This window comes from Sitodiplosis mosellana, unplaced genomic scaffold (assembly GCF_009176505.1).
Source record: "Sitodiplosis mosellana isolate CC-2019 unplaced genomic scaffold, AAFC_SMos_1.0 Smas_scaffold_6197, whole genome shotgun sequence".
Classification (NCBI taxonomy): domain Eukaryota; kingdom Metazoa; phylum Arthropoda; class Insecta; order Diptera; family Cecidomyiidae; genus Sitodiplosis; species Sitodiplosis mosellana.
In genome coordinates, this window is record NW_022601438.1 from 8,364,416 (window position 1) to 8,379,017 (window position 14,602).

Sequence of the window (14,602 nt, forward strand, 5' to 3'; positions counted from 1 at the left end):
AGAGCCATTTTTGTTGGTTCGAGTGAAGATTTTGCGGTGTATTTTTCAACCAATTTCCTATTTATTTGTCTAGATATGCATAAATGCATGAAATTTTGATTTATTGACAACACATTATGCGCCCACCGGAAATTATCATCATTATCTCGGTGTTTTGTATTGCGGTAATATCTAGATACGATTTTCGTACCCGCTATAAACTGAAATGAAACACTTTTTATTCAATCAAAATGTATTCAAGTATGCTCAAATGCCATTCCGGTGTTCATTATTCGAAATACTTTGCGAAAAGTTTTATTAGCCAACTGCTTTGTCGTCATCGTCGTCACCGCTGCCACTGCCAACGAAAAGCACTACTCGTCGAAAAGTGAAACAAATGTGCCGACGTCGTTGGGCGGTGAATATTTTGCATTTTCAATCATTTTCCGCGAAACAAAATTGGGAAAAAGTTTTCATAAGATTGTAAAGGATGAAATTCTTGTAGGTGTAGCTAGATGAGATAAGAAAAACATTAAATTTGTATTTTATTCGTGATGTAATCGACATGAAAGTTGGAATGAAGAATTTTTTTGCGGTTCGGTTTGATGAAAACTCTTCTAGGAAAGGGATACAAATTATACGCTTGTTTTGTTGCGAATAAACAACAAATACATGAAAAATTCAACCGAACGAAGAGAATAAGCAACTCCAGCAACAAATCTGTTTCTATAATGGCATCAAAGTGAGTGTCACAAGTTGTACTTCTTGTTTGTTCGTCGTTTCGAGTGAATTCACCTTTTTCGGTGAATTCTCATGAAAAACTGACGGAACTTGTTTGTTATATTTACAAACTGATTTTTCGCTGGAAAAACTTTTCCATACTTGATAAAAGTTAATGTGAAACAAGAGAGGGCGTGAGACAAAGCGAGAGAGAGAGAGAAAGCGTTGCTTCTTTGGTGACCTCATGTATTTGTTCATGGTCATGATTGCAAATGCACTTGGCTGTTGGCAATTTGATTGCCTTATCTTCGTGTTTTTCGAGGTTTGTTCAATTCTTTTGTAGTTCTCCGAATGCGTAAATCAATTAGAATTGCAAATCAATTGTGTGTGAGTATGCATTGGCCCTCATTTATTCATTCTGCAATGCAATCTACTTTGATATATATAATTCGCATTTTTTTCCCCTCTATTCCCTCCCTAATCTTGCATAATTGTTCTTCGAATATACTGTTCCAATCGAATGCAAGCCTCGCCGATTGTCGTCATCATCATCAGTCTCTCTCTCTCTCTCTGTCTCTAGCGTGCGTTTCATTTTCTATTTTTCGACTCATTCGGCTTTGTGCGTTTGTACATTGTGGTGCATTGTTTTGTATTTTATATGATTGTTTTAAAATTATAATTAAAATATATGCGAATGTCCTTGCTGAAGCCATAGCAATTGGGGCTTGCTTTTGTGCTTGATCGGACTGTCGCTCACGCACACACACACACACACACACACACACACGATTCATTGATCTATTCTCGGTGGAATTTGCATCGATACGAAAATTGATTGTGTTACAATCAGCTGCAGTGCGAAAACAGATGGGAGCCAGTAATTTTTGAAGTCGGTGGCAAATTGTTACAGCGCGATGCCGCCAAATGCACAGATAAATCGGCATAATTAATTAGACAATATTTATTGCTTCAATTTCAAATGCGTTCGCCGATGTATGTGTGTTTATGGAGCGCGAGATTCAGCACCGTCTGCGCCGATAAACTCATTTGCCGAACGAATATATGCTCTCTTTTTTTGTTCGAGCTGTATAGCTCGTGCTATTATTTTCGTATTTGCAATATACACTGTGCATAATAATCCAGTCGCGGATTGAATACACATTCCAGTCTTGTGCTGCCGTCGTGCTGTATTACTTTTCCGTACACAACGTGTCAAGGGAAAGTATAGGAATTGGTCCCGAAAACTTTTTTCGCAAAATTGGTTTAGATCATCATAAAAACTCATGAAACGCGTAGAAAATTACTTTTTGAGACACTTTTCCGTTCGTGTGCCGTCGTCGTCGTTGTCGTCGTTGTCGTCGTCGTAGCTGTTTGTAAACACGATAACCCAAAAAATAATTGAGATAATCAAAATCTGGAAATGCCAAAAGTTTTGTATCCGAAAAACTTAGTTTAAGTTCGAATATGAGCCATTTTCGATTTGATCCTGGGGTACTTGCCCTAAGAAAAACCTCAAAAAATTTACACTTTTGTAAGGGAGGTATCCGTAAATCGACTTTGAATGAGTTCAAACTTTCTGAGATTTAATTTTTTGAGAAAAAAATAAGATTCTGAAAGTTTTAAACCAATCGGAATCGATTTACGGGTACCTCCCATACAAATTTTTTGAAATTTCGACTAAAATTACCGATTTTTGGACAATTTTGTATGGGAGGTACCCGTTAATCGATTCTGATTGGCTTCAAACTTTCTGTGGTTTCATTTTTTGGAGAAAAAATAAGATTCTGAAAGTTTCATGTTGATCGTTTGCAGAAGTTTGATTTTTTGTCCTCAATTTTTGTCGACATTTTTTGGAAAAAAATTAAGGGCCAAAAACCAAACTTCTGCAGATGCGATCAACATGAAACTTTCAGAATCTTATTAATTCTCCAAAAAATGAAACCACAGGAAGTTTGAAGCCGATAAGAATCGGTTTCCGGGTACCTCTCATACAAAATTGTCGAATTTTTAGTTAAAATGACCGATTTTTCACTTTATTTTCATTATTATATTTTCACTGCCTTTATTTCGAAAAAATTCACAAAAAATAACCAAAAGTACCAACGGACAACGCCGGCCAATGGTACGGAAAAGTTCGGGATTACCAATGTAATTCTTTTTATTTATTTTCTTTTGTATGGAGGTATCTGGCATTTGCAAATTTCACTCTCTATGTTCTTTTCTACCTAACGCAAATTTTTACTATTCGCGAGATGCGTTCTACTTTTCTTTGGGTTCTTTTTTAGGTCATTGCCATCTGCTTTTGTTATTTATTTAGCTAATTTAAATGCAACTTTCTGAGCTCCATTCTCTTAAGCTTTTCATTATGACTTTTTTTTTCTCTTCTGTTCCGTCCATTGCATATACGACCAACCAACCAATCAAGCGACGAGTGATTCAGAATTGCAAGTGATAGGAAAAATGGGGTCGATAGCGTTGGCAATTTTTCACAAGTTGCAGCTGCCTGTCGTCGATCACAACACAAAATCCATCAAACGTTCCATCATCGGACAATGTACCGAACTACAAACGGTGTGCTTATGATAAGCATCAAACCAAACCGTTGACAAATTATACAGATTATCACGATTAGTTTGCCATGCCCGTAACAACAACAAATTACATCCACATTCAATAGGCTGAAGTTAACACAAATAGTTGGAACAAGAATGAATAGAAAAAAACCGAACGCTAACTAACTGTTCATTGTTTTTCCATATGGTTTGTAATGTGATGCGCGCTGTGCGCGCCCGTGTGTCTCTTCCGTTCCTTTATGTTAGTTCAAGCCCGCAGCCACTATTTTTTTTCCACTCTATTGAACTAAATAACGTGTTGATTAGTATTCTATTTTTGTGATTCGTCGCAGGCGAATTTATTCTCGAAAGCTCCATGGTCACCATCGCATATCTCATTTTAAAAACTAACAATAAAAACTGCAGGGAAAAACACACACATACAACATAAACGCTGCATAGAAATTGACACACTCATAAAGTGACAAGCATGAAAATAACGCAAAAGAAAATAGAGAACAAGATGAAGAAGAAAGAAAAAAAAACACAAACAAAACGATCGTAGCCAAATAGTTGATGTTTATCCAAGCATCCTCAAAGCGGAATGGAATGGTTCATGCAAAACGAGACCGTCAAACGCTCGTTCAAACGACAAAAAATGAGCACGAGAACATTTACTCTTCGTTTATTCTTGGTATGTGTCCTTTTTTCGTGGTACATTCTGCTTCGATTGCTGAAAGTCTCTAACTCTCTCTCTCTCTCTCTCTCTCTCTCTTGCCCTATGTGACAAAAGACCAATTGTTATTTTCTCCAAACGAAATAAAATGGGAAAGGTTTCAATTTGAGTGTTTCACTTCTTGTTTGCACGTCTTCATTTCCATCAAAATGGTTAAAACATCGAGAAAGCAACGGAACAATACGGTGGGTGTGAATACTGACTAAATGAAAACAACAACACAACAATCAAAGAATTTCACCATCTCTCGCTCCCTCTCGAGCGGACGAGAGAACAAAGACGAGCAGGGAAAATGCATCAATTGAGGTCATTACGTATTAAAATGAAAAACTTTCGACCAAACAATTACTTAACAATCTTAATGTTGATATCAATATCATATTGAACCAAGCGACACATACACACACAAACATTTACCGCAGAATGCAATTTTTTCCTTTTCAAACTTTGCATTGACATGAAATGGTGTGTGCATGGCAAAGCATGGCAAAGTTATCGATAAAATAAATATTTATAGCAGAAAAAATGAAAAATAGCACAACGATTTCTGCAGTTTGTTTAAAAAAAGAAAAAGCAGAAAATTGAAAGAAATTCTCTCTCCATTCCTCTGAGAAGAGGAAGAAAAGAAAGTCGAAGTGGCTCTTTTTTTTCTCACTCAGCAAGATGCACCAGAAGAACTCTATTCATTGTGTAAATATTGATGACATTGAATTGACACAGCAGAACGACAACAAGAACAGTCGATGAACAGGAAAATTAAAAGTTTCGCAACAATTACACATACGCTCACGCACACATGCAAATGGCCAAAAGGAGTTAGTTAGTTAGCAAATAGAGGTAAATCGCATGGAAAATGAATTACTAAAGTCAACTTAAGTAAAAACGACACACGCAAATGGTTGAGCGAGCAAACGCGCGAGCGCGCGCGCGTGCGGAGAAAAGGTTTAAGCATACACATGACCTTTTTGCAATTGGGATTGCGTCATACAAACGATGTCGACGTGACAAAAAGAGCATGCACGAAAGAGAAAATGGTTGCTGTGTTACTGATTTGACGGCAACCAACGAATATTGCCAATTAATTGACTTCATTTCTACACAAAAGTATTACGTCAAAAAGCAAACCAACTGAACCTCTGAGTCATGTATGTGTGTGTGTATTGAATCATATAGCATGGCGAATGTTGCATTGTCATTGCTCTATCTACGTCGACAATTGTGTCCAACTGAAAATGCTTTTTTCCGTCGACACCCCAAAACAAAACAATGGAAATGGCAAAGATACAAACACTAAACCATCTCGTTTACATTAAATATTTCGCGAATAATTATTTAAATTTTGCGTCAACAATACGGCCTACAGGATTCAAGTTCAGTATAATATCAATTAAACGCACTTATAAAGGTCGAGTGCTATTTTTTCGAATTTCCATCGAAACAACTAGAATGAACACGCATCGAAATGTAATCATCATTATTGGCAACCCATTGCTACCCATCACACACACACATATATATATAATGCCGTTCATTGGCAATGGAACACAATTTATCGTCACGTACTGACATGATGGAATTGCAAACAATATGACATGGCATACACTAAAATCTTGTTGAATGTTACACGTTTTGTTCCGAAGCAAATGCCTGCTTGGTTTTTCTTTCGCCATGATTTCATTCCTTTAATCAGTCTTTGTTTAGCTTTGATTGCAATTAAATTCAGTCTCATTTTAAAGCGTCTTTTTTTGATGTTGGTAGAAAATTTGCGAATCTCGTTTAGAATGCACGAATTTCGTGCTTTTTTTAAACGGTCCTTTTTCGTACGATAAAGAACCGCCACATACACACTCACAAACTCTAAATTAACCCTTTATCACATATCGGTTCCTAAAGTAACCAGATACGCCAGACACTATAGCTATGAAACCACTGAATATTTTTGCATTCTTGTTTGGAAACAAATGTAGGGAATTGAACTAGCTTTCATTTGATACTTTACAGGCTACAATTGGTTAGCTGAATGGAAAGTTTTTTCTGTTCATGTACTGGTGTAAAAAAAAAAATGCGAAATTATAGCAGAATTCCACATTTTTCCTCCTCTTATCTTGTGGGTTTGTACATTCTTTTCAATTGTCAATTTGAGACTCGTAGGACCGAAACACAACAATTTTGACTTTCTGCATCATTTGTTTTATGAAATTTAATTTTTTCAAGCTTTTATAGTGATTTAACACTTTTGACTCTTTTCCGATTTTCTCGACAAATACGCAATTTTTCAAAAATCCAAGTATGAGGTCTTTCTCTATTTATCGTGGCGCAGAACATATATCAAAATGATTCAAAAACAAAAAATTGTGCATCAAAGGGTTAATGACAGAAAATATGAAAAATGTATAGCGTTCCAAGTGCTTTGAATGCCATTTATTTTGCCCAAAGATCTCGAAAGCTTGGGCTTGAGAAAATTTCTTAAACGAAAACAATTTTGCCGCTGTGCGAAGTGAAAGAAAAAAATCGGGCAGCCAGTGAATGCAAATACGATTTAAATACCATCTCACACCTGTTGCGCAGATCAGCTTAATGAAAACTGCCGACATTCACATTAATCACTAGCAACGGAGTGAGTGTGAGAAAGAAAACTGAACTACCGTACGGCATGGAATGTGTGGAGTCGATGAGGCGAGTGATATATAAATAATGGCAACATTGACATTGGCAAAAGTGAAAATTGGCCCATTTATAAGATATATGCCTCACTTAATGCCCATTAGCTACACTCATTGTCGCCTAAATCACACCGGAATTACCGGTAGTAAAACATCGAAATTCTTTAACCGTCGAAGAATTTTTATTCCTTTCTTCTCATCATTTTAGCAACACGACACAAATTGATGGTGTTGATTGCAAAGTTCATCCGATGATTTCCCATTTAACTGACTCCAATCTTGATTCCTAATTACATGACATTTTTAGACTAGAGCTGATAATAATGTTAATGTTTTTTCCCCCAAAGTCTATTGCTTTTGTTCAGTGCCGAAGTAAATTATTGAAATTCGATTAAGAAAATGAGGTAAGGAAGGATAAAGAAAGAACATTTTTTTCAGTTTACATAGGAAATTATGGGAATCTAAATGAAACAAAAACTATATTCGGTCCGTACATTTGGGCAATTTTCCATTTGATCGATAAATCCCAGTATCAACCATTTGTTTGACGTTAAGTGATTGAAACTTAAGTTGAAAATTCGATGTGTAAACATCATTTGTTAGGCGTTGAATCATTGATGAGCTGCGCTTTAGTTAAAATGTTGACTGCTGAGGCGGTTTTCGAGTGATACGTTCAAAGACATGCGAAGAAAATTTGTTTAATTATGAAAATTGGATTTGGCTTGAAGCGATCAAACATTGTGCCATTCATTTGTGGTTCACGAGTTCAAATTGAATGACATTAGGCACAATAGATTCGCGATACACACATGCATACATACACAAAATTCATTTCATGTGAATTGCGGACTTTTGATGAGTGGGAATCAAATTGGACGCGTCCAAGATGACGAAATCATGAGCTTACGAGATACATTGACAGGCATTCAAGTGCGCGCAATTTCAACTGCACAACCAAATGGTATTAATTTTATATCGTCGCGAATAACAGCATCACGTACAACCATTTCAAATGTGTCTCTGATGATGATGATGATGGAAAAATGAGAGAGAGAGAGCGAGAGAGAGAGAGAGAAAAGACGCAAGCATTCGTGATTCAGAAGATTATCGCTCGTGTTTTTTTTTCCATTTGTGTTCTGTTCTTCAGTCGTTGACTAGACAAAATGACTTCGTATGATTAATACGCCCCCGACAAATCGTCAACCAGTTGAATTAAAACGGGCAAATGACATTTTATCAACATAGATCTCGACCAAACGCCAGATTTCGATGGATTAAATTACGACGACATTGTAAACGATGATGACGACGACGACGACACTTGTCGTCGGCATCTGGCACGATATGTGATAATTGAAATGTGTTTGTGTGTGTATAAGTACTTACGAAATTGTTATTATGTCCCTCCTCTATCACAGACTCATTAAACTGTCGTTCGTGTTTGTTGGCTACTACCGTGTCACTGCCGCCGTTGTTGCCATTCGATTTTCGTAGCACATGGTGGCCGCATCGTATCGATGCCGGTGGTTTATTGGTCGTTTTCCCTTCTGAATGATCGCCAGCTGTAGCGCAGCTCGAAGTTGGCTTAATATTGGCATTAGCCGGGCAACGATTCGGATTTGCCGTTGTATACTGAGGTGCTGTATAGGTTGCATACGATGCACTTGCATAATTATTATATAAATTGATGTTACTGTGCCCAAAATTACTGTTTCCCAATGAACTGTTTGCGGTGGTATGTGTGTAGGTATACCGTCCGGGCCGTTCGAAAATCAAATTGGCACCGAGAAGAAAAACGAGACAGACAACAGAAAAGATAGAAAAAAAATATAATGAAATTTCGTGAATTGCATCTCAAAATCATGTTCAATTAATTTTCACATCGTTTTACGTTCCGTTCGTTCGCTCTTTTACACTCCCTATCTCACGCCCAATAAATTAGCTCATTTGATTTTAATTTAATTTCCCATTAAGGGAAGAGGTTTTCATATCATTTCGGCAACATCAAAAGCAAACAAAAAGTGATTGCTACAAAAATATCGAAAATTAAATTGTTCATGTTTGTAAACCACAAATCATTCGTCCATTTTCACTGCAGTTGCAGCGGAAACAACAACAATAATAAAACGCACACTTACACTTGAGCAAATGGAACTACATGACCCAGATATTGGAAATCACTTTGAAACTGGTCTCTAGGATCCTTTTTCATGAGTTCTTACTCTCTTTCGCTCTCTCTTCCTCTCTTTCTGTCTCAACTCCTTTGCTTTCATTTCCTCCGAAATGATATACGGCTAATCTTTTGATTGCACGCAGAACGAGAAAGAGAGGGAGAGAGAGGGAAGGAGTCAGACATTGAGAGAAATCGAATTTCGATTTCGATGGATTTTTCATTCGAGCATTTAAGCGATCCAGTGTGATTTACACTGGGAATTACTTCTCACATCAACATTTCAATTTTTCGGCGAATGTTTTACTCTTCGGCCATATAAATAACCGATGTGCTTGGAAAATACGACTTTTCGTTGGCAATAAATAATGTCTGTAAGTATTTTTTTTTTCTTCCCAGAAAATTACTCTCTTATTTCTCTCTCTCTTTCTCACTTTCTATTTCGTTGAATCACTGGTATCACTTAAATTACGAAAGCAATTTCTCTTTTTGTAATTTTATTTCAATTCACTGTTTAGTTCCATGGCATTTTCCGCAAAAATGTTTTATATAAATGCTCTGATTTATGATTGGTTCTATTCCGGTGAGCAATATAAAGATGTGTTGTTTAGTGTTGCGACGAGCGAACGGAACGTATTCATTGTTTGGTTGTGAAAATGAGGAAAAACCACAAACATACACGCATAAAAAATCAGCCGCCGCCGCCGCTGCAGCAGCAGCAGTAGCAGTAGCACTTACCTGGATGATTCGGAGCGTTGATTCTCGTTGCGTCTATTAACGAAAAGAAAGGACGAAGCTCTATCTCTACAGGCCGAAACCATCATCCGAGGCCACATTTCGTATCATTGCACAGGGCTCCGAATCATAAAATCAATCGGTAACAATCTGAAATTGAACAAGTTTTTACGATGAGCATGTGTAATTTAATGGGGGCAATTTTTTCAACAACCGACAAACTTCTTAAACTAACTACGATTAAGAATACACACACTCTCACTGTCTATCCCTCGATCAAATCTACACAATACACATTTGAACTGCTGAGGATATTCGTTGGACATTGTTTGTGTGGTACCATAAATGTGCTACTTGAAAATGTTAGTACGCAAAAGTGGTACACGTATTGTTGTAATCACGGCTTAAAAGCCCCGAAAAAAAAATTATTTTGATGTACCGCTTTTGCGTACCAACATTTTCAAGAACCGTATTTCTTACGAACGTAACAATGTCCAACGAATATTCTCAGCAGTTCAATTGATACAATTTAAGCTTACTAGGGCTAATTTTGGAACAGCAATCTGATGTGCCCAACTGTTTAATCATAACTAAAAACAAATTGATTCGACAGAAGAAGAGAAAAAAAAACAGAGCCGCAACAACCTACGCTTTAATCATACTAATTATTCTGTTTCGAGAGAACAATCGCTTCATTTGGTTTTCTTCCGAGTTTGCTATTGTTGTTATCATTATTGCTGCTCGTTCCAGTGATAGCACACCGCGGTGACTAAGGTGAATTCAGGTGCTGAATACCCGGCCAAAGGCCGATCAAGATTGAGCACACACAAAAAAAAACATGTTTGAAAAATGAATTACACATTGAGCAAACAGAAAACAAACTCGAAATTCATTATTTGATTTTGTGTGTGTGTGTGTGTAGTGAGCATTGTTTTGGTTTTGGCTTTCAGTGTTCTGACTAAACGAAAAAAAATGGTATAGTCCACAAACAATGGTGCAGTATGAACATATAGTGTGTATTTGAACAATGGCGAAAATTCATAATTTTGCACAAACAAATTCAGGTCAATGAAAGATCCGACGTCACAATGCGAAAGCAAAGTGGTAGAGCGTGTAAACCTTTGCACTAATGCATTCGACTCTAAATTCTGACTCTCCAAATTATTTATTTGTGTTCGCTTGCTGTTTTTTTCTTTCTCGTTTGTTTGTTCTGCCTTGCAGCCGTTTTGTTCCCGTGTGTATGTAATTCAATTTGCCATGAGGTTTATTGTTATTGACGTTGCACCCGACTCAACGTCGCAAAATTGATAACTTTATTTATAATAAACACAACAATGTTCAGTTGGCAACGCAACCAACCCACGAGTAGTGACCGCTGCGGCCGACGTCTGCACTTGATGAAATTTTAACAATGGGTAAAATGAGAAGACGAAACGGAACATACATACACCATATACCGACCACTTGGCGTAAAATGAACGCACGTACGAGTTTTTTCTTTCACATTTTTTCGTTGGATTTTTTACACTAAGAATGTCTTTGATTATTTGCTTTGGTTCGATTGCATTTCGGCACGTTTTCATTGCCGATCCCGTTCATCGGATTGAACTATTTTATTATTTATTTCAATGGGGAAAAAGAACAAAGAGAAGAAAAATGAAATGCAAACGAAATGCAATGGCCGTTCCAAATTCTAAATTGACGCGTAAATGTGCTTGTCATTTGAAATTGTTTGAATTCACATCGAAATCATAACTGAATCGCAATCAATTTGCATGTAAATACAATCGCTTGGCCATTCAAAGTGTAGAAATGCAATGACATAACATGAATAGAAAAATGACTTGAAAATATGTGAAAAATAATGTAAAAAAAAAAACACAAATGAAGAGTCAACCGATGCCATTATTGAGTTGAGTACATAATTGGCAACGCCGATAGTTATTCGATATTCAGAATTTGTTCCACTTTTCGTGATGCAATCAAGAGAAAATTGCGCGAATCTATATCTCGTTCCTACAATGTCAACGGGGAGATAGAGAGAGAGAGAGACAACAACAAACAAATGGAATTGGGCGCTCGCGCTATTCCCCAAAGATATGATGTGCATATATTTAGAGAGAAGTGTAACATCAAATTTCGTGACACACCAACGAGATATACAACCGATGCGAACAACGAACTCACGCCCCATCAGATAAAGTATGTATTCCGAGTTGAATTAAACGAGAAAGAAAATTTGTTATGGAGAAAAATGTAACGGAATGGATAAAAAGCAGAAGATAAAGATGAAGTAGAAGGCAAAAAAAAACTGATGTGAAAAGATCGAAGTGAAAATAGAAATGGCACGGCACAGACGAAAGTCATTGATTTAAAAGCCGGTGCGGGTGCTCGCGCGACGGGTTAGTCGACGGCGGCAATGAGGAAAAATATCAGCGCCACGAGCGCCATAATCACAATTGAAGGTATCATTTTTCTTGTTTTTACCATTGACTTTCATTTCATATCACTTTACGTTCAAAACATCATTTCGAATAACAACGAATGCGGTAGATATTACGATCCCCTCTCTTTTTCTTTCTATCCCTTAGCGTGTGTGTGTCTTTCTCTCTATCAAAACGATGATATTTTTACGCTTGCAAACAACAAAATTCGGCTCGATATTCCCCATTTTGCAATTCAATGATTAATTTACGTGCTCTTTCTTGCCCTTTTTTCATGTTTTTTTTATCATTAAAGCGCATTGAATTGATGATTAATTTGTTTCGAATTTTGATTGCTATGATTATTTTTCGCTTGATTGCATTACGTGTGTTCATATATGTCTGGCCGAATCAGATCTCGGTTCAATTTCAAATTGAATGCCAATTTTTTGATTCGTTGAGTGCATTGCTTCTGTGATCGTCTTCTTCAGTCGGGTCATTCAATTAATATCATCGGATTTTATGGCTATTTCTTGAAAAATCGATGTGCAATAAATAAACTTGGGAAGCAGCCAATTGATAGGAACAGACACACCATCAGCACTCACTGTCTTAGACGAAAATGCAGCCAATCTGCGCCAAAACACTCAACAAAGATACGATAATTGGTCAAAGAGCTTTGATAGATTTGCCACTCTTTTTCTTTTCTACCACTTCAAAGTATTTGGTATGATGAAAGGCTAAAATGTTAACCATAACGTGATCGCAATTAAAATTCGATGATATTCTCTCTGCGTCTCTCGCTTTACACAGCGAAATGATTCAGAGTCTCGTCAAGAAATTTTTTTCTGTCACCTCTCTTTCTCACTTTCTCCCACTCTCCATCCATCCATCAACGAATATGAATATGAATACGTATGTGGGTCGGTGATTCTACCGTTCAACAGCATACGCACATATTCACATAAAAAAGTACTCATTCATGAATATTCAAGACGCATGTTTTGATATTTGTGTGTCGTTGCTGTTACTGCTGCTGCTGCTACTGCTGTTGTTGTTAGTCTTGTTCTTGTTCTTGTTGTTCAATAAATTCTAATTTACATTCAAATCGATTTCCCCCTTTGCATAAAAGTTTTTCTCTGCCCGTCATTTGGAAATCTTTCAGAATTATTGTAGATAGTTGGGCTTTAAAAAGCGTGTGAAAACCAAAACAGCCATAAAACAATTGATGAAAAAGTAAAACACAGTGGCTATCGATACGCTTTCGCATGTGCTATTCCGTAATTAAACCAAGCACCAATGAGAAATTCAAAGACATTTTCTAATAGGAATTTTATTTTATTTGCAATTCTCTCTCTCTCCCGTTTGAATGTGAAAACAAGCTCATTAAATTTGACTGAGGGAGTCAAAGAATGTCCAGTTGCTATGATCATTTTTTCTATTGTCGGAAATTTAACAGCATTTATTGTTTGATGTTGGAATTATTTTTATGGGTTGTCGGCGGAGTGCGCGGTGGCGGCGAGAAAGAGTCTATCGTTTCCGCACAGTACAAAACAAAAATTGGTCATTATTTAAAGAAATGGTGCGGTGATGCGCGTATACAACTGGCGAACGTAGAAAATTGACATTCTACCGAAAAGAAACGGAAAATTAAATGCCTTATTGAATTTTGCGAGTGAAATCATGCGAGAGTGCTATATAAGTGAGCACCCACTAAATCGTTGTCATTGAGTCCAAATAATAAAAATTAATTGGCGAATTCAAGAGAAGAAAAAAAGAACAGAAGAAGAAGAAAAACAATCATTACAAAATGAATTGCTGAAACGCGCACGCCAAAGCGTAATCAAAATAACTCGAAGAAATGAAAACAAGTGAAGAAAGCATGAAAACGATGAGATGATGCGAAAGCTCCATTCTCTCTCTCTCTCTCTTTCTCTTTCTCTCTCTCTCTCTCTCTCTCTCTCTCTCTTTCTCTCTCTCTCTCTCTCTCTCTCTCTGTATTTATCGCACACTACCCAATGGCCGAACCAAATGAATAAATATAAATGTAAATAAAATTGAGCAGCGACAGATTTATGTGTGCAAATTTCTACGCGGATTCGTCTAAATTCATCTTGGTATGCCTTTTGATATTGAGGGGCATTGTGTTGCCGATTGCGTACGTTTGTTATCTCACTTGCTTCATATCGAGAAGAGAATGTTGGAAAATGCCTCCATTTCGCTTCGTTTCGCCCATTTTTCTTGCTGCTTCTTTGAATGCGAATTAAAAGCATGGCACTCAAACGCCGGAACGCGTTCTTCACTCTCCCATTCAATTTAGCATATGTTTATGTGTTGTTCGTCTTCTTCTTCTTCTTCTTCTTCTTCTTCTTCTTCTCACTATTTTTCTTGCGAGAGCCTAATACGTATATTCCAATCATCCATAACAACAAAAACTGGCGTACATGAGCTGATGCTGGTGTCGACACCGTTTTGTTCACGCTTCAGTTCAATTCGTTTCGTATTTTCGCACGACTTTCCACGCATTTTCTATAGCTCTTTTCTCTCTCTCTCTCTCTCTCTCTCTCTCTCTCTCTTTCTCTCTCTTTCTCTCTCTCTCTCTCTCTCTCTCTCTCTCTCTCTCT

The 14,602-nt window shown here is 37.1% G+C and overlaps 1 protein-coding gene across 4 annotated transcripts in view; it reads right to left on the bottom strand.

Annotated features, from left to right (window-relative positions):
• LOC129577053 (cyclic nucleotide-gated cation channel subunit A) overlaps window positions 1-14,602 on the bottom strand; it is an 80,693-nt gene that overhangs the window by 40,194 nt on the left and 25,897 nt on the right. For 3 of the 4 annotated variants that reach the window (XM_055463472.1, XM_055463470.1, XM_055463474.1), the window contains exons 2-3: window positions 9,559-9,705; window positions 8,037-8,373 (exon numbers count right to left, since the gene is read on the bottom strand). In XM_055463472.1, coding sequence (XP_055319447.1) covers window positions 8,037-8,373; window positions 9,559-9,656 — 435 coding nt within the window. In that variant the 5' untranslated portion in view covers window positions 9,657-9,705. Of the gene's footprint in view, window positions 1-8,036; window positions 8,374-9,558; window positions 9,706-10,094; window positions 10,165-14,602 lie in introns of those variants that run through there. The other variant, XM_055463473.1, reaches the window with a different exon arrangement.